The 20,312-nt window shown below is 44.4% G+C and overlaps 3 protein-coding genes across 13 annotated transcripts in view; 2 read left to right on the forward strand and 1 right to left on the reverse strand.

The window, feature by feature from the left end:
* The window catches only part of LOC101734594 (coiled-coil domain-containing protein 77-like), a 597,836-nt gene that overhangs the window by 484,187 nt on the left and 93,337 nt on the right, over positions 1–20,312 (reverse strand). The window lies entirely within an intron of this gene.
* Positions 1–20,312, forward strand: part of LOC101730989 (coiled-coil domain-containing protein 77) — a 606,394-nt gene that overhangs the window by 362,335 nt on the left and 223,747 nt on the right. The window lies entirely within an intron of this gene.
* On the forward strand, positions 4,464–19,329 carry LOC101734838 (lysine-specific demethylase 5A). 10 transcript variants are annotated; one of them, XM_031892246.1, is made up of 8 exons: positions 4,464–4,737; positions 6,433–6,629; positions 7,841–7,923; positions 11,839–11,917; positions 12,831–13,012; positions 16,069–16,146; positions 18,691–18,813; positions 19,019–19,329. In XM_031892246.1, exons 5-8 carry the CDS (start codon positions 12,866–12,868, stop codon positions 19,214–19,216), a joined length of 546 nt encoding a protein of 181 aa, XP_031748106.1. In that variant the 5' UTR covers positions 4,464–4,737; positions 6,433–6,629; positions 7,841–7,923; positions 11,839–11,917; positions 12,831–12,865; the 3' UTR covers positions 19,217–19,329. The 10 variants fall into 10 exon arrangements, 9 of the variants coding, with proteins under 9 accessions (XP_031748106.1, XP_031748104.1, XP_031748110.1 ...); XM_031892244.1 differs by having other exon boundaries at positions 11,839–13,012; XM_031892250.1 differs by having other exon boundaries at positions 11,839–13,012; positions 18,691–18,793; positions 19,019–19,111.

Raw genomic sequence — 20,312 nt, forward strand, 5'->3', positions numbered from 1 at the left:
AATGCCAAATTACCTAAGCAACCAGGGTTGTGGTTTGAATGAAAGACTGATAAATGAATAGGAGAGGGCCTGACTATATAAATAAGTAATATAAAGTAACAATACTTTATATTCACAGAGCAATAGTTTTTTTCCTCAGGCAGTGCCGGACCAAGCCATCCAGGCACCCTAGGCAAGCCACCCGGGCACTAGGCAAGTCAGCCGAAGAGCACCCAGGCAAGCCAGGCCGGGCACCCAAGGCAAGCCAGCCGGCACCCAGGCAAGCAGCCGGGCACCCAAGGCAAGCCAGCGGGCACCCTAGGCAAGCCAGCCGGCACCCAGGCAAGCCAGCCGGGACCAGGCAGCCACCGCACCAAGGCAAGCCAGCCGGGCACCAAGGCAAGCCAGCCGGGCACCCAAGCAAGCCAGCGGCTTGCCCATCCCCCCCTCCATGTGTGGGGCTGCTGGGGGGTCACTGGAGGTGGGTGAACGGTGGGTAAAGGGCATGGAAATAGGGGTAAGTGAAAGAAGAGGTGCCTGCCTGCGGCCCACCCACTGTTGCCCCTAGGTGCCTCTTCTGCCTACCCTAGTTCCGGCCCCGGGCCATTTGAAAGCTGCACAGAGTTAGAAGAAAAGGCAAATCATTTAAAAACTCTGAAAAACAAATAATGAAGACCAATTGAAAAGTTGTTTAGAATTGGGCATTCTATAACATACTAAAAGTTGAACTTAATGGTGAACTGCCCTTTAAACCACTGGGTTCCAGCATCAATATGGGTCGGGGGGGTGGATGATTGATTTTATGTCCCTATTGAAAAGGCAGGGGTAATAAGGTTGGATATATATATATATATGTATATAATGTATATATATATATAAGAATGGGGTGTCCTTTCTGCACACAGGTTTGTGGCCACGATGCAAGGCGAAGCTATGCACGGACATCAACAGAACCTCATCTCCCGGAGCTGCACGGAAAGGCTGGGGTAAGAGCAACCAGGGTGGGGTGGGGGCCACAACTTTAGGAGATTATACAATACAAAACAAAATTGTTTGTGTTTTTTTCACATAGGCTCCCCCTTTACATTAAACTTTTAGTATGTTGTAGAATGGCCAATTCTAAGTAACGTTTCAATTGGGCTTCATTATTTATTTTCAATAGTTTTTCCATTATTTGCTCCTTTTTATTACTCATTTTTCTATCCATCCCCTCTCCTATAAATATATCAGTCTCTTATTCAAACCAGTCCTGGTTGTTAAGGTAATTTGAACCCTAGCAACCACATGACTGCTGAAATTTTAAACTAGAGAGCTGCTGAACAAAAGGTAAATTCATAAAAAAATGAAGACCAATTGCAAATTGTCTCAGAACAGCAGTCTACATTATACTAAACTTTAATTAAAAGGTGAACAACCCTTTAACCCCCCTCCAGCTGGACCAGTCCCAGAGTTGTCTATAGGAGGGCAAAAAGAAGCAACTACAGGTATAGAACCTGTTATCCAGAATGTGCAGGACCAAGAGTGCGCAGGATAAGGGGTCTTTCCGTAATTTGGATCTCCACATCTTAAGTCTACTAAAAAAAAAAATCAATTAGCATTAATTAAATCCAATAGGATTGTTTTTCTTCCTACCCCTCATACCATTTGCCTTACTACACACAGTATTGCCAGTTACTGCTCCTACCCCTCATACCATCTTGCCTTACTACACACAGTATTGCCAGTTACTGCTCCTACCCCTCATACCATCTTGCCTTACTACACACAGTATTGCCAGTTACTGCTCCTACCCCTCATACCATCGTGCCTTACTACACACAGTATTGCCAGTTACTGCTCCTACCCCTCATACCATTTGCCTTACTACACACAGTATTGCCAGTTACTGCTCCTACCCTCATACCATCTTGCCTTACTACACACAGTATTGCCAGTTACTGCTCCTACCCCTCATACCATCTTGCCTTACTACACACAGTATTGCCAGTTACTGCTCCTACCCCTCATACCATCTTGCCTTACTACACACAGTATTGCCAGTTACTGCTCCTACCCCTCATACCATTGTGCCTTACTACACACAGTATTGCCAGTTACTGCTCCTACCCTCATACCATCTTGCCTTACTACACACAGTATTGCCAGTTACTGCTCCTACCCCTCATACCATCGTGCCTTACTACACACAGTATTGCCAGTTACTGCTCCTACCCCTCATACCATCTTGCCTTACTACACACAGTATTGCCAGTTACTGCTCCTACCCCTCATACATCGTGCCTTACTACACACAGTATTGCCAGTTACTGCTCCTACCCCTCATACCATCGTGCCTTACTACACACAGTATTGCCAGTTACTGCTCCTACCCCTCATACCATCTTGCCTTACTACACACAGTATTGCCAGTTACTGCTCCTACCCCTCATACCTACACACAGTATTGCCAGTTACTGCTCCTACCCCTCATACCATCTACACACAGTATTGCCAGTTACTGCTCCTACCCCTCATACCATCTTGCCTTACTACACACAGTATTGCCAGTTACTGCTCCTACCCCTCATACCATCTTGCCTTACTACACACAGTATTGCCAGTTACTGCTCCTACCCTCATACCATCTTGCCTTACTACACACAGTATTGCCAGTTACTGCTCCTACCCCTCATACCATCTTGCCTTACTACACACAGTATTGCCAGTTACTGCTCCTACCCCTCATACCATCTTGCCTTACTACACACAGTATTGCCAGTTACTGCTCCTACCCTCATACCATCTTGCCTTACTATACACAGTATTGCCAGTTACTGCTCCTACCCCTCATACCATCTTGCCTTACTACACACAGTATTGCCAGTTACTGCTCCTACCCCTCATACCATCTTGCCTTACTATACACAGTATTGCCAGTTACTGCTCCTACCCCTCATACCATCTTGCCTTACTACACACAGTATTGCCAGTTACTGCTCCTACCCCTCATACCATCTTGCCTTACTATACACATTATGACACAGTTACAGTCCAATGGTTCAGGTATATATTTTTAAAGTTTTGGAAGCCCAGAGACACAGTTTTACCCCAAAGCCTCCTGCAGGCCAGCAGTCCCAATGGGGTTACTAATTAGCCAATCACAACCCTTATAATTAGCCAATCACAACCCTTATAATTAGCCAATCACAACCCTTATAATTAGCCAATCACAGCCCTTATTTGGCATCCCAGCACTTTTTATACCTGCATTTGGCTCACAAGTACAAAAGGTTGGGGATCCCTGCTATATACATTATCCAGCCATTATAATACACCTACTTGCCTTTTTATACACAATATCCTACTGTTAAAGCTTCTTCACTTGATGCATCTTGCCTGACTACACACAATGCCCCGCGGCTTCTCTCCTTCCCCAGAAAAGAGACAAATCTGCATTTGCCATAAACCTAATTCCTATTTACTGTAATAGCACCCGAGTGGGTTGCCATTGTATGAGCAGAGCTTTATGGGGGGGGGGGGCTAGATTTTAGGCTCGGTGGCTGCCAGACACAGGGGGTCCGGGGGAATGAAAGAAGCAGCTACTGGGGAGAGGGGAGATTTGGGGGGGACTGAGAGGGAGGAATGGGGATGTAGAAGGAGCGTAGCGGGGAGATGACAGCAGGAGAGAATGAGGGAGGTACAACGGGGGGGGGGGGTATTACTGCAGAGCAGGAGGAGGGAACGGAGCGAGAGAGGAATCCCCTGAATACAGAGAGAGGGAAGGGAATGAGGCAGAGAGCTAAGGAGTGAGAAGTACCAGGCAGAGTGTATGGGGGCGAGTACAGCAAGAAGAGGAGAATCTGCAGGGAAAATCCATTCATTCCGAGATCTGCTTCTTATCCGGAACCTCATATAGGGATCTGCTTCTTACCCTGAACCTCATATAGGGATCTGCTTCCTACCCTGAACCTCATATAGGGATCTGCTTCTTACCCTGAACCTCATATAGAGATCTGCTTCTTACCCTGAACCTCATATAGGGATCTGCTTCCTACCCTGAACCTCATATAGGGATCTGCTTCCTACCCTGAACCTCATATAGGGATCTGCTTCCTACCCTGAACCTCATATAGGGATCTGCTTCCTACCCTGAACCTCATATAGAGATCTGCTTCTTACCCTGAACCTCATATAGAGATCTGCTTCTTACCCTGAACCTCATATAGAGATCTGCTTCTTACCCTGAACCTCATATAGGGATCTGCTTCCTACCCTGAACCTCATATAGAGATCTGCTTCTTACCCGGAACCTCATATAGGGATCTGCTTATTGCCCTGAACCTCATATAGAGATCTGCTTCTTACCCTGAACCTCATATAAAGATCTGCTTATTGCCCTGAACCTCATATAGAGATCTGCTTCTTACCCTGAACCTCATATAGAGATCTGCTTCCTACCCGGAACCTCATATAGAGATCTGCTTCTTACCCTGAACCTCATATAGGGATCTGCTTCCTACCCGGAACCTCATATAGGGATCTGCTTCCTACCCGGAACCTCATATAGGGATCTGCTTATTACCCTGAACCTGCACTATGCAGGGACTTGGGAGAGACACACAGAACAGGGACTCCCCAAAGAGGGAGAAGGATCTGAGGGGCTCAGCAATACTGCACCAGCAGAGACGCCTCAAACAAGCCACGCAGTTTGTGCACCAAGACTCTGCGGATCTTCTGCCACTGGACCAGCTGCGGAGACTGGGGACCAGTAAAGACCTGGTGAGTGTGGGAGGGGGGGGACCTGCTTGCTCAGTGAGACTAATGTTTGCAGCTCTGAACCAAGTTACAGGGCCAAAATGTGGGACTGCTTTCATGTCTTGCAGGGATTTCTATAGGTGCATGCTGCAGACTGCAATGATTTCTACGCAGCCATGTTGGTTGGCTGTCCTATAACGCTGCTACTCTTGGTTTAAATGTTAACCTAACTGGCCTTTGGGCTGTGCCCTAGGGGGGCCCCTAAGCCTCAATCCCCACCATTTGCAAAGCACTGATCCCGGTTTGGTTGACTATATACATCAGGGGTCCTCAGCCTTTCTTACTCGGGAGCCACAGTCAAATGTAAAAAGACTTGGGGAGCAACACAAGCACCATAAAAGTTCATGGAGGAGCCAAATAAGGGCTGTGATTGGCTATTAGGCATCCTCTATGCAATAACACAAAAAGGGAAAGTTGTGCTCAACCACTAAATTGTAAACCATTAAGCGGAGGTGCAATGAGGCTGTGACCATAAAATACATATAAACAACCGCAAAAAATCCTCTGCACTCACCCATTATCAATATGTAGAAATTGGACACTAGGGCATTTCACTACTAAGAAATGCCTTCCCTCCCCACCTCAAAAAGAGGGATTGTTTGTCCGTACATTGCAATATACTTCAAGCTGGCCAACTACGTCAAAGTCATCCCTTCTGGCCAGTCCTACCCTAACTGACCTAATGTAAAAAGACTTGGGGAGCAACACAAGCACCATAAAAGTTCATGGAGGAGCCAAATAAGGGCTGTGATTGGCTATTAGGCATCCTCTATGCACCCTATCAGCTTACAGGGGCTTTATTTGGTAGGGAATCTTGGTTTTATTCAAAACTTGCCCCCAAGTCAGGAATTCAAAAATAACTCCCTGGTTTGGGGGCACTGAGAGCAACATCCAAGGGGTTGGGGAGCAACATGTTGCCCCGGAGCTACTGGCTGGGGCATTTAAATATAATGTCCTGTTGCCCTGCTCTGATAAAAGTTGCATGTTTGCTTAAGAATTCCTACTATAGTTTATATAAATACCCCGCTGTGTAGCCCCGGGGTTTCTGTAGCAAACACCCCAGCTGTACCGGTGCAGGAATGGCTGCCCCCGGGGCTACACAGCGGGGTATTTATATAAACTATAGTAGGGTTTCTGTAGCAAACACCCCAGCTGTACCAGTGCAGGAATGGCTGCCCCCGGGACTACACAGCAGGGTATTTATATAAACTATAGTAGGGTTTCTGTAGCAAACACCCCAGCTGTACCAGTGCAGGAATGGCTGCCCCCGGGGCTACACAGCGGGGTATTTATATAAACTATAGTAGGGTTTCTGTAGCAAACACCCCAGCTGTACCAGTGCAGGAATGGCTGCCCCCGGGACTACACAGCGGGGTATTTATATAAACTATAGTAGGGTTTCTGTAGCAAACACCCCAGCTGTACCAATGCAGGAATGGCTGCCCCCGGGGCTACACAGCGGGGTATTTATATAAACTATAGTAGGGTTTCTGTAGCAAACACCCCAGCTGTACCAGTGCAGGAATGGCTGCCCCCGGGCTACATAGCGGGGTATTTATATAAACTATAGTAGGGTTTCTGAAACATATAGACCTAGGTTACTAGTGCAGGGTAACAGTACATTACTATTATTATAATCAAGGTCCAATCTGATTGCAGCAGCCACACAGTGTGATCCAGAGACGGCTCATGGGGGGCAGCCTGAGCATTGAAAGCGATAACCCTGTATTTCCAACTTCCCCGTGCAACAGGGGGAGAGACGCACCCCCCAGGGTGATGAGACGATACAGCCAACTAAGTTGGGTGAGGAGACCCCCGGTGGCTGGAAGGAACAAGCTCTACTCATACCCTGCAAGGTACAACCCCTAGCAACTACTTGTATACCTGCTTATACTGAGATGAGCCCTGATTGGCCAGTTAGACTAATGGGAGTAAATGTGTTACCCCAATGAGCAGAATCTGCTCCCACCAACAGCTCCTTTTAACTGAGGGTTGTTTACCTTTGAGACAATTTGCAATTGGTCTTCATTTTTTTTTTATTTGTAGTTTTTTTAAAATTATTTCAGCTTTGCCCAGCAGCTCTCCAGCTTGGCGTTTCAGCAGCTGTTTGGTTGCTAGGATCCAAATTACCTAAGCAACCAGGGTTGTGGTTTGAATGAAAGACTGATAAATGAATAGGAGAGGGCCTGACTATATAAATAAGTAATATAAAGTAACAATACTTTATATTCACAGAGCAATAGTTTTTTTCCTCAGGCAGTGCCGGACCAAGCCATCCAGGCACCCTAGGCAAGCCACCCGGGCACTCAAGGCAAGTCAGCCGGGCACCCAAGGCAAGCCAGCCAGGCACCCAAGGCAAGCCAGCCGGGCACCCAAGGCAAGCCAGCCGGGCACCCAAGGCAAGCCAGCCGGGCACCCAAGGCAAGCCAGCCGGGCACCCAAGGCAAGCCAGCCGGGCACCCTAGGCAAGCCAGCCGGGCACCCTAGGCAAGCCAGCCGGGCACCCTAGGCAAGCCAGCCGGGCACCCTAGGCAAGCCAGCCGGGCACCCAAGGCAAGCCAGCCGGGCACCCTAGGCAAGCCAGCCGGCTTGGCCCATCCCCCCCTCCCATGTGTGGGGCTGCGGGGGTCACTGGAGGTGGGTGAACGGTGGGGGTAAAGGGCATGGAAATAGGGGTAAGTGAAAGAAGAGGTGCCTGCCTGGCGCCCACCCACTGTTGCCCCTAGGTGCCTCTTCTGCCTACCCCTAGTTCCGGCCCCGGGCCCATTTGAAAGCTGCACAGAGTTAGAAGAAAAAGGCAAATCATTTAAAAACTCTGAAAAACAAATAATGAAGACCAATTGAAAAGTTGTTTAGAATTGGGCATTCTATAACATACTAAAAGTTGAACTTAATGGTGAACTGCCCCTTTAAACCACTGGGTTCCAGCATCAATATGGGTCGGGGGGGTGGATGATTGATTTTATGTCCCTATTGAAAAGGCAGGGGTAATAAGGTTGGGATATATATATATGTATATAATGTATATATATATATATAAGAATGGGGGTGTCCTTTCTGCACACAGGTTTGTGGCCACGATGCAAGGGCCAAGCTATGCACGGAACATCAACAGAACCTCATCTCCCGGAGCTGCACGGAAAGGCTGGGGTAAGAGCAACCAGGGTGGGGTGGGGGCCACAACTTTAGGAGAATTATACAATACAAAACAAATTGTTTGTGTTTTTTTCACATAGGCTCCCCCTTTACATTAAACTTTTAGTATGTTGTAGAATGGCCAATTCTAAGTAATGTTTCAATTGGGCTTCATTATTTATTTTCAATAGTTTTTCCATTATTTGCTCCTTTTTATTACTCATTTTTCTATCCATCCCCCTCTCCTATAAATATATCAGTCTCTTATTCAAACCAGTCCCTGGTTGTTAAGGTAATTTGAACCCTAGCAACCACATGACTGCTGAAATTTTAAACTAGAGAGCTGCTGAACAAAAGGTAAATTCATAAAAAAAATGAAGACCAATTGCAAATTGTCTCAGAACAGCAGTCTACATTATACTAAACTTTAATTAAAAGGTGAACAACCCCTTTAACCCCCCTCCAGCTGGACCAGTCCCAGAGTTGTCTATAGGAGGAGCAAAAAGAAGCAACTACAGGTATAGAACCTGTTATCCAGAATGTGCAGGACCAAGAGTGCGCAGGATAAGGGGTCTTTCCGTAATTTGGATCTCCACATCTAAAGTCTACTAAAAAAAAAATCAATAAAGCATTAATTAAATCCAATAGGATTGTTTTTCTTTCAATAAGGATTAATTATATTTTAGTTGGGATCAAGTACAGGTACTGTTTTATTATTACAGAGAAAAGGGAATCATTTAACCATTAAATAAACCCAATAGGGCTGTTCTGCCCCCAATAAGGGGTAATTATATCTTAGTTGGGATCAAGTACAGGTACTGTTTTATTATTACAGAGAAAAGGGAATCATTTAACCATTAAATAAACCCAATAGGGCTGTTCTGCCCCAATAAGGGGTAATTATATCTTAGTTGGGATCAAGTACAGGTACTGTTTTATTATTACAGAGAAAAGGGAATAATTTAACCATGAAATAAACCCAATAGGGATATTCCAATTTCCAAGACCTTTATTAATTGTCGCACAACATATGTAGTCTATGCTCTCACTTGTCCGTGTAACAAAGTTTATGTGGGGCGGACTATAAGATCAGTGGGAAGTAGGGTTAATAAGCACATCCGTAACAGTAAAGCAGGGAGAATGAACCATGGGGTATCGAGACATTTTAAGCTGTTTCACAATAATAGTGATCCCAAAGGGATATTCTTTATGGAAGTGTAAAAATAATTGTATATTTATTATAAATAAATCAATGTGTTACATCAAAGTAGATGTAGTATAGAATAGTATGCAGGCGGGTATAAAGAGGGGGTTGGCCCATAGGAACCCAATAGTCCATGAGGAAGCGCAGAGCGCGAAACGCGTCGGACTGCCTGGAGAGAGGACCCGTATTGACAGACTCGGCACCTACCGGTGACGTCACCGAAGGGAAAGGAACAGCGTGTGAGTCGCATCCCTCAGCCAATGTGCCTCTCTCTGTCTTATCCCTAGTAAGTTCCCGGCCGGGACAAGGGGGGTTGTGTATTTGTTCTTATGCCCAGTTAGGGCTCTGTTTTATTGTGTGCTTGTAGTTACTTGGAGGCTATGAGATAATTGAATACCATATAATGTGCAATTTTATCTCTATATGCACGCCTGCATTCTTAGTATTTGCACAGAGTAAGAGGGAAAACAAGGGTTTTATGTGTGTAACTTCTTTATTAAATATCCCTCAGTGGGGCTAAGAGCCATATATTGGCTATAGGCGGTGTAATACTGCATCTGATATCTGGAGAAGTTAATTAAGGATCCAATTAATTGTTTTATGGTGTTTTAAGCTCCTCACTTTTTTATTCTAATAATTGGGATATACTGTGGGATTTTTAATTCAGTGTATTTCTATTGATTTTCCCTCTTGATTTCCTCATATATGGGTCAGAGCAATGAATTCTCTTTTAAACACTCTAATTGATTTCTCCTGAGGGAATGATATGCATTAACTGGGAATTCAATAATAAATCATTGGGAAGTAATACATGGTTTCTGTTACTATATTTAATGTCTTCTGCCCTATGTGATTTTCTCTTGTATATATAATCTAATTGGTATTTTTAATTAGTGGTGTATATGATTTTTTTTTTTATTATTTAAAATTGATTCTACTTTGATGTAACACATTGATTTATCTATAATAAATATACAATTATTTTTACACTTCTTTGGGTGTTTTTAGCGCCAACTCCTTTGGAGATAATTTGTGTATGCACTATAGGATTAGTAGGGAGGAGGGCAGCTACATCTAATTATTAATGTTGGTTAATGGCAATTTAGCACTGCAAAAATATATATATATTTTTTTTTCTCTTTCTTACAGTCCTTCCTTCTAGACCTTAATATCTATATTGTTGTGTTTTGTAATCTTTAAAGCGCAGATAAGGTTTGCCTTGATATTCTTTATGGGACTGGAGCATATTTCTCCCAAGTTAAGAGGTGGAGACGGATTTACTAGATTAAGACAAGGAGAAAACGTTTGGATTTTTAAATTGAATACATTGCATCCGGAAGGACTCAATGTAGATTTGGACTTGGCGGCATTTTAAATTCAATTTTAAGCTTATTTTTGGTCAATTATTGGATTCCTGGTATTTATTTATTTCTAATTTATCTACATTTTAAGTAGGAATATGCTTGATATGGGCTGTTTTAACGAGACATCTCTTTATTTCTTTATGATTAGCGGATAAGTAGTATATAAATAAATAATAAATAAACAAACATACAACTCTCCCAATCTTTGGGGAGAGGGATGATGGGTTATATATGGGTAATATAAATTCTTCCATCTGACACAATGCCATAACACCATGGCCTTTTGCGCTAAAGAGAGAGGGGTTGCTATGGCAACGCGCGTTGTTTCCATTGTACATATCGCTTTACCAGCGCTAGATTGAGTTCCCTACAGTATTTCCCATAAGTTTTACTCTTGCAGCCCCACTATGTATTAGGCGCTTCTACATTCACTTACTGGAGGTTCCCCTATGTCTAGTTACCCACCCTTATGCCTATTCTAATAGAGGGAACAAAAAAAGCACAATAAAAGCTCTGGGGGTGCCAAATAAGAGCTACGATTGGTTAGGGGGTCAAGTGCGGGGTATGGCACATTATTTAGCATACAGACCTATCCAATGGCGCTATAGCTGTGCATAAATGTATATAACCCCTGCCCCCAGATGTCACACTGTACGTACCTGTACCCCACCTTACGAGCTCTGGTACAAGCCACTACACAGGTCTCCTACCACCAGTTACCCCACCCCTAACTCTACGATCCAAACAGCCCGCCTCCGCAAGCTTAACCAATCACGCACCCAGTTCAATCCAGAATCATTGAAGCATCCAATCCGCTAGGGCGATACTTGAGTCGGCCCGCCCGCTCACCAGGTGTCTTCTGGGAATTGTAGTTTATTCTATCGCTATCCACATGTGTTTAAACTACAATTCCCTCAGGTTTAGATTCCAAAACGAATACCCGATATGCAAAGGAGAATTATGACAACATGTCTTTATCTTCATAACAGTATATGTATTATAATTTCATTAATACATTATAATTATCATTGCTAATGAAAGATTTTGATTTAACTTTTCCTCTACATAGGAAATAGGCGTGTGAACATTTGTGACACTTAATTCCATTTTTATCCCAACTCCACCCCCATTCGCAGCCATTCTATAGATTACACTCCAGTTCTGGAATTGTAAAAACTTTTTACACACGGATGAAACAACCGTTTGCAAAACCAGGTGAAGATCTCCTTTATCTAAAGGAATGTTCATGTAGCGCCATCTATCGGCTATTTTTCACATTACAGGCTGTTATTAATCCACATAGCTTTAACTAGCGCGGAGGGATACCTGGAGATTATACAACCAGCCTCTTTAATCCTTTAGGGCCCCAATTTCACATTACAAAGTTGCATCAGGACTTTATGGACCTAGGAATGATACGGACTGGAGCCTGGAATTTACTGTAAGTACTGGATGTGCTGAAGGAGCTGCTGGGCTTCAGGAAGGGGACTGGGTACTAGGAAGCCCCAGGGGGGGCAATTGCAACAGGAAGTTGCCTGAGAGGGGGCACATCATTGGGCCTTTCAAAACGAGGCTGCAGAGACCCTAGTGGCACAGACTGGGGGCTTTCTGGTAGGAGGTGTCTGTTGAAATTAGAAATTAATTCTAACTTAGGGAATTGCTACAAGGTGACTCTGGGACTTGGGGTGTCATAGTCAGGTAAGTAGTGGAACTTTGGCACCCTGAGTACCCCAAGAACTTAAATAAAGAGCTGATTATATTATATGGAACTGGGGGTTGGATATTTGGGAGTCTTGATTGTCTCAGCAAAAGTAACTAGTAGTAAAAAGTGGAACTTTGGCACCCTGAGTACCCCAATAACTGAAATAAAGAGCTCGTTATATTATATGGAACTGGGGGTTGGATATTTGGGAGTCTTGATTGTCCCAGCAAAAGTATCTGCCTGCCTCTGTGGCAGAATTAGGGGACTCTGTGGGCTTCACAGGGGGGTTCCTGCTGTCCCGGGGGCTGTGGGAGATACAGTAATAGAAGCCACAGGGAGTACCTGTAGATATTGGGGTGCAAACTCAACGTTAGCCCAGTGTCACAACCACCAGCGAGGGGAATAAAGTGATCTTTTTGTCAACAGTCTCAGGGAATCCCTAAGTGTTAGACTGTATTTGCTTCCTCCGGTGTTGGTAACATCAGGCACTGGTTACTGAGGGAACAGGAGAGACGGGGAGTAAATCCGTGGCTGTAGTGAAGGATCACAGAGAAAACTCGATGAGGGACGTTACTTCATGACAGAGAAAGGAGCCTCTGGCTTTATCCAAGCAAGATCTGGGATGCTTATCCGCACTATACCGCTTGTCTAGTTCTATACCCACCTGAGGATTAACACTTGTTTGGAATGGCCGCCTACATCGAATTTGTGCCCCCTCCGGAATGCCCGGTGTTCGAGCCCAGCTGGGAGGAATTCTCTGATCCCCTGAGTTTCATCGGACGCATCCGACCGATTGCTGAAAAGACAGGGATATGCAAAATCCCACCTCCCAAGGTAAGTCTGATAGATGGATGTTATCAGTACACTGAGAGCCTGAAATAATTCCTTATGGATAAATGATGCAGTTGTAACAGGGAGCTGATACATACTGTGTGCAAGTCACATTATATAAGTTTTATTATTATATATATGATTATAATAAGTTCACACAGGCTGATGACAAATGTCAGATGTTTGATTAGTCTTTGCTCTTGGTCACATTTTTTAGAAACCAATGACCCATTGGTTGGCATTGCTGCTTTACGGTCAGTTTGATTCCAGCCAGGGCACTATCTTCAGGGAATTTTTATGTCCCCCCCCCCCCCCAGGTGGATTTTCTTGCACTTTCCAAAAACATACAGGCAGATTGAGGTGCCCCTGATACTGACTTTAGTGTGTGCGTAAAATCGGCACTTCGATTGTAAACTTCATGGAGGCAGGGACTAATTAGAATGATGTATAAGGGTGAGGGCAGTGGTACATGGTACACAAATCTTCTTTGTCGTGGGCAACAAATCTCCCCGCAATGCCATCCCACCGGCTAGCATTTAAATCGCCAGTGGGATGCTTCACTGCGATGTCGCACAAAGTTGTCTTTGGAGGAAACTTTGAGCGACCGTGGGACATCGTAGCGACGCGTATGCCATCCCACCGGCAATTTACACTCTAGCCGGTGGGATGGCATTGCGGGGAGATTAGTCGCCCATCACTAATCTCCCTGTGTACCACTGCCCTAAAGACACACCGGGCTACTAGTAGCAGCTACTTTTTCAAGCTACTGAAAATCCCTTCCATAGACAATACACGTAGAGACAATTATCAGTAAATGATTAGCATTGTCTATTTTAGTAGCCACGACAAGTAGCTGCTACTAGTAGCTCTGTGTGTCTTCACCCTAAGGGCTCTGGCACACGGGGAGATTAGTCGCCCGCGGCAAAACTCCCTGTTCGCGGGCGACTAATCTCCCCGAGTAGCCTTCCCCTGCCATCCCACCGGCGAACATGTAAGTCGCCGGTGGGATGGCAGACGCGGCGGGGCGACTTACATGATGGCGTCTGCCATCCCGCCGGCGACTTACATGTTCGCCGGTGGGGTGGCAGGGGGAAGGCAACTCTGGGAGATTAGGCGCCCGCGAACAGGGAGTTTTGCCGCGGGTGACTAATCTCCCCATGTGCCAGAGCCCTAAGAGAGCTGCAGAATATGTAGGTGCTATATAGGCAGAGGATAATGACTACATGCCCTGTTGTGCGAAAAAATGTACCCCATGACACCTGAGGCATAACTTGAGGGTATGTACCCCAAAATTCTATCATGCCCAAAGTGTGTTTGTTTGCATTTGTAAGGATTACTTATGTATACAGGCCATATGGCCAAACATCATGGGGAAAGTGTCCTCTATCTAAATTTGCTTTATGCATGTTTAGAGTGGCTAATGGCCGACTGCATTTACTGTTTTGGGCTATCACATATGGTGCAGTTTCAATGGATAATATTTATTCTATTATTTGATATTATATTATTGTTCTAACAATCAAAGAAGGCAATAGTCAGCCAGTAGTGGGGTGGTTGTGTCCAAGATGAAAGGTCACTATAATCAAACCATTAAAGTTTAAGTAGTTAAAGAAGAACTTTTGTATTATTTTTTGCTGAAAGAGGTGGAGGACCTAGTCAGCAGGGTATTGTACGTTTGTCAGATATTCGGACAGATTGAACATGGACTGAATAGGTGCGTTGATGTTGCCTTCATCCAATTGGTCTGTGGGCCTTTCTGTATAATCCTGTCTTGGGCCCCTGGGCCACATTCGTATCGGCCCAATTTGGCCCAGGAGGAGGGTGTCCAAATCGAGCCCAGATCCACTCATTTGGTGACCTTGACAAAACAGTGGAGCTGGCTGTGTATTTCCAACTTAAGAGCCTTACATACACAGTCGCAAATAATTGTCATTGAACAAAACTGCTGTTTACACCAATAAGGTGTTGGTCTGGCTTACAAAAAAAATGTATATACGCACCTTTATGTAGTGAGATCAGCGTTATAACAGCCGATATCCACGTTTGCAATGCAGGGGGTTAATTCTCCAGGTTCTACCCCAATCTTACAACTGGCTGTTTTTCTCACCTCTTAACCTATTTACTACTTTATGCCCCCTTATGGGGGAGGCGGGGGCAACATGGAACTGAAGCTGTCTGTACTGACCAGGGTTTTTGCTCCAATGATTACAAATGGAAGGGAAGTCCAATTACTGAAATGAATCTTCTCTGCCATTACTTTGTAGTCTATTTTTCCTAAAATCCCAACACTGCAGCTTTATTGTACACATTAGGGTTATACCTAGGTTTTAAGTAGGGATGCACCGAATCCACTATTTTGGGGTTTGGGCGAGATTCCTGGATTCCGAACCGAATCCTGGATTTGTTGCATCCCTAGTTTTAAGCTGCAGTTTGCTGCTTCTAGATAACAGCCACCAGTGTCGGACTGGGGTGCCAAGGGCCCACCAGAAAACCTTAGGCCCACTGTCCAGACCACCATTCCTTCCCAGTTCACTCACTTTCTTTAATTTCTTAATTACTTATTTTTACATACTATTATCTATCCTTTCCTTTATTTCTTTTGTTTCTTCTCATAGAATTGAGTAATGGCCATGGTGTAGGCATACAAGGCAAATGGTTGGGTGAGCAAGGGGGCCCACTGGGAGTTTTTTTCCTATGAAGTTTGTATTCTATTTATTTAATTAAAAATAAATCCTATACATATTATTTGTGTGGGTTTATATTATATAGGTACCTTCCTGACACCTGTAGGTATTTAAACTGTTTAAACGTTTAGCAGAGCTATTACTTTAACCATGAAAATGCTTAATGCCAGCAGTAACCCCCTAGTGTGTCTCCCCTGCTGATTTAGTAGCACAGGCAGGGTTTATATTATTTGTACTATAGAAAAGAAAACCTAGAATTTCCCTTTAGTTTGCCTGTGCGCTTTATAGATTTATTCTTAGCCCCCTAGAGAGCCAGTTTTGGTTATTGGCACAGTTACAGCTTAGCTTTATTGCTTTTATGTTCCTTTATCTCAGGACTGGCAGCCGCCCTTTGCCTGCGATGTCAAAAGCTTCTGCTTCACCCCTCGGGTACAGCGCCTCAACGAACTAGAGGTAAGGTTTCTGTGATTATTGTGCTGGGAATTAACCCAGATCATGGTTATTACAAACTGCTGTTTTTGTAGCTACATTAACATGTTGGAACTTGAGGATATGGACATTAACAAAATTGTTAGTTAGAAGCTTGACCAACTTGGGTTGGTTTTCCATATCCCTATTAGTTATATACAGATATTTGGATTTAAGGTGGCCATACACCTTCAGATCCACTCGCTTGGCGATGTCGCCAAGCGAGCAGATCTTCTCCCGATATCAGGAGAATCCAGGCTAATTTGATCGTGTGGCCAAACGATCGAATTATAACGACGGGTATAGGCAAAGTCGGTTTGGGGACCGAATCAACGAGCCGATACGGTCCCCCATCCGACTAGATTTTTTAACCTGCCGATCGATATCTGCCCGATTTCAGGCCAGATATGGGTCGGGCAGGCCCGTCGTTAGTGCCCCTACATGGGCCGATTAGTTGCTGAATCGGTCTAAGGGACCCATATCGGCAGCTACAATCGGCCCGTGTATGGGGACCTTTAGGCAGTATCGTATTTGTTCCAGAACAGTAGCCGATATTTACTTTCATTATTCTAACTGCTCTAGACCAGTCATAGCTAAATAGAACCTTTGCTATATAAACAAACGTGTATGTTTAATTGACTTTATGATCTTGCATTGTTAAAATGCGGATGTGGGCAGAAGTCATTTATAGAGACTGGAATCACACTGCATAACATCATAACTCCCTGGCAGCTTAAACAAAAGCAGTTCTAGCATGGCTTCCGATTCAGCAGGGGAATATGGAAGAAGTATAGCAGGAGGGCCACCTGTTGGGTATCCCATTCTTAAATTAATGAGCTTGGATATGTGGCAAGGACAAAAAGACAGAAAAATACACAGCAGTACAGATTAGGTACATGTTTCCCTTGTTATGATATAGGCTGGAGATATCCTGTGCATTTGCATGTTTTGTTTATTCCTCTTAATTACCTGCCATGAAGGGAGTGTATGGAGCCAATTGCACACCTGTTGTGCCAGTTCCGCTTGCTTATGCTGCACAGTGATGCAGCGCCTCCTCCCATGCTATGTTCCCTCTCCAGCAATTATGTGTATGTCCCCTGGGAGGTGAGTAGGCCACCTTATTAAAAGCCACTAGGCTGCAACAGGAAAGGATTAAGCTATAGTCCAATACACACTTTTCCCCCTTGATGCCCAGGAGACTAGAATATTCTTCATTTTCTGCAAGATTAAGGGTGAAGACACACAGAGCTACTAGTAGCAGCTACTTGTCGTGGCTACTAAAATAGACAATGCTGATCATTTACTGATAATTGTCTCTACATGTGTTTTAGCAGAGGCAATTCTCAGTATTGTCTATGGCAGGGGATTTTCTGGCATTTAGTAGCCATGAAAAAGTAGCTGCTACTAGTAGCTCTGTGTGTTCTTCACCCTTAAGGTTGTAACCCTTAGGGGCTGATTTACTTACCCACGAACGGGTCGAATGGAGTCCGATTGCGTTTTTTTCGTAATGATCGGTACTTTGCGATTTTTTCGTATGTTTTGCGATTTTTTCGGATTCTTTACGAATTTTTCGGATCCAGTACGATTTTTGCGTAAAAAAGTTGCGCATTTTGCGTAGCGTTAAAACTTACGCGAAAAGTTGCGCATTTTTCGTAGCGTTAAGTTTTAACGCTACGAAAAATGCGCAACTTTTTACGCAACTTTCGTAATGGATACGAAAAACTCGCGTTTTTACGCAAAAATCGTATTGGTAACGAAAAATTCGTACAGAATCCGAAAAAATCGCAAAACATACGGAAAAGTCGCAAAATGTTCGTTTTCAAGTCGGAACTTTTCCAATTCGGGTCGGATTCGTGGGTTAGTAAATCAGCCCCTTAGACTTTATTGAAAACACTGTGAATTTTAACTACAATTCCAAAAAGAGAAAAGGAAGTTAAAAAGTCCAGTGTGTTATAGACCATATTGTTGGTAACTTTACATCGCTGGACAACTGCAAGTGGCTATGTATATGTTTGGCCGTAATACTGATTGTATTGTAGAACTTAAATATAGAAATAAGTGTTCAGGTTTGATGTTAGAATTAGGGTAGACAATTTACAGCAGCTTTCCACCTATAAGGGCTCTGGCACACGGGGAGATTAGTCGCCCGCGACAAATCTCCCTGTTCGCGGGCAACTAATCTCCCCGAATTGCCATTCCACCGGCAAAAATGTGTCGCCGGTGGGATGGCACACACGGCGGCGCGATTGCGGCAACTTCGGCGATTTGCCGAAATCTCCTGCGCAGCGTGTGCCATCCCACCGGCGACTTACATTTTCACCGGTGGGATGGCAATTCAGGGAGATTAGTCGCCCGCGAACAGGGAGATTTGTCGCGGGCAACTAATCTCCCCGTGTGCCAGAGCCCTAAAGAATGCTGGGAGTTGTAGTTCACAGCAGTCGTAAGGCTATAAGTTAATTACTCTTTGCTTTAGTATAGTATGTTATCTGCAGGCTTGCACCCTGACTGTCGGAATTTTCTTTCATCCAGGCAATGACCCGTGTCAAACTCGATTTCTTGGATCAGCTGGGAAAATTTTGGGAGCTGCAAGGTTCCGCGCTCAGAATTCCAGTGGTGGATGGCAAGCTGTTGGGTGTGTATGCACTGAGCAAGGTGGGCGTGCAGGGACAGGTGGTTCTGCAGATAAACAACATACGCATTAGCATCTTGCAGTGTCTTCTGCGCCAGGATTAAATGGTTTACTGTAATTAAATAACTGCAGGAAGTTTATATAATTACACCTTTCTAAAAGAACAGAAAGGGCCTTATTGCCCAAAGCCATCCGTAGACTGTTACCTTCTTTCCTTTTTCACTCCAGGTGGTTTCCAGTGAGGGGGGCTTTGAGGTTGTCACTAAAGAGAAGAAATGGTCTCAGGTGGGCAATCGGATGGGATACCAGCCAGGCAAAGGCACAGGCTCTCTTCTGAAGTTGCACTATGACCGAATCCTCTACCCCTACGAGCTGTTCCAGTCTGGCGTCAGCCTGATGGTAAGAAATGCACCTAGAATATTCTAGAGAGAAACCTTCTGTTTCAGTTTTTAGTAAAGGTACCGGTATAGGACCTGTTATCCAGAATGCTCGGGACCTGGGGCTTTTCAGATAAGGGTTCTTTCCGTAATTTGGATCATTTAAACCTCACAGGATTGTTTTGCATCCAATAAGGATTAATCATATCTTAGTTGGGATCAAGTACAGGTACTGTTTTATTATTACAGGGAAAAGGGAATCATTTAACCATTAAATAAACCCAATAGGGCTGTTCTGCCCCCAATAAGGGGTAATTATATCTTAGTTGGGATCAAGTACAGGTACTGTTTTATTAATACAGAGAAAAAGGAAAACATTTTTAAAATTTAGAATTATTTGCTTATAATGGAGTCTATGGGAGACGGCCTTTCAGTAATTCGGAACTTTCTGGATAATGGGTTAATGTACTGTTGCCCTGAACTGGTAAAAGCTGTGTGTTTGCCTCAGAAAGACTGCCATAGTTTATACATAAACAAAGCTGCTGTGTAGCCATGGGGGCAGCCATTCAAGCTGGAAAAACAGGAGAAAAGGCACAGGTTACGTAGCAGATAACAGATATTCTCTGTAGAATTCAATGGGAATCTAGAAAGCTTATTTGTTATTTGCTATGTAACCTGTGCTTTTCTTTCCAGCTTGAATGGCTGCCCCCGGGGCTACACAGCAGCTTTGTTTATATAAACTATAGTAGTCTTTCTGAAGCAAACACAAACTTTTACCTTTGCAGGGCTTTGCTACACTTTACATTTTTGGTCTTACTGTCCCTTTAAGTCTTTCAGGGCTCAGTGTCCTTCTATGGAAAGTGGTGGCAGTTCAGTTCCCACCCAGCCAAGCTGGTAGCCTATTGGTCTGTGTGTGGGTCCTGCCAAGTTCTAGGGTTGCCACCTCACCCCTTTAATACTGGCCACATATTGAATCCACATGTTGCATGGCTAATTAGCAATTCATATAGATGCATGCTGCATGGCTGTACATGAACCAGTTCAGTCTGCAGCATGCATCTCAATGATTTGTTAATTAGCCATGCAAGGCGTGGATTCAATATGTGGCCGGTATTAAAGAGTGGTCAGGGCTTTATTTGGCCGCA

The sequence above is a fragment of the Xenopus tropicalis genome, chromosome 8 (assembly GCF_000004195.4).
Source record: "Xenopus tropicalis strain Nigerian chromosome 8, UCB_Xtro_10.0, whole genome shotgun sequence".
Classification (NCBI taxonomy): Eukaryota; Metazoa; Chordata; class Amphibia; order Anura; family Pipidae; genus Xenopus; species Xenopus tropicalis.

Bases quoted from the DNA above. Each gene is read 5' to 3' on its own strand.
- LOC101734838 (XM_031892242.1), top strand. From the start codon at position 4,555: ATGCAGGGACTTGGGAGAGACACACAGAACAGGGACTCCCCAAAGAGG. The intron at 6,630-7,840 runs GTACAACCCCTA...TTCTGCACACAG, and splicing joins CTCTACTCATACCCTGCAAG to GTTTGTGGCCACGATGCAAG. The intron at 11,918-12,604 runs GTAAGTACTGGA...TTTTGTCAACAG, and splicing joins ACTGGAGCCTGGAATTTACT to TCTCAGGGAATCCCTAAGTG.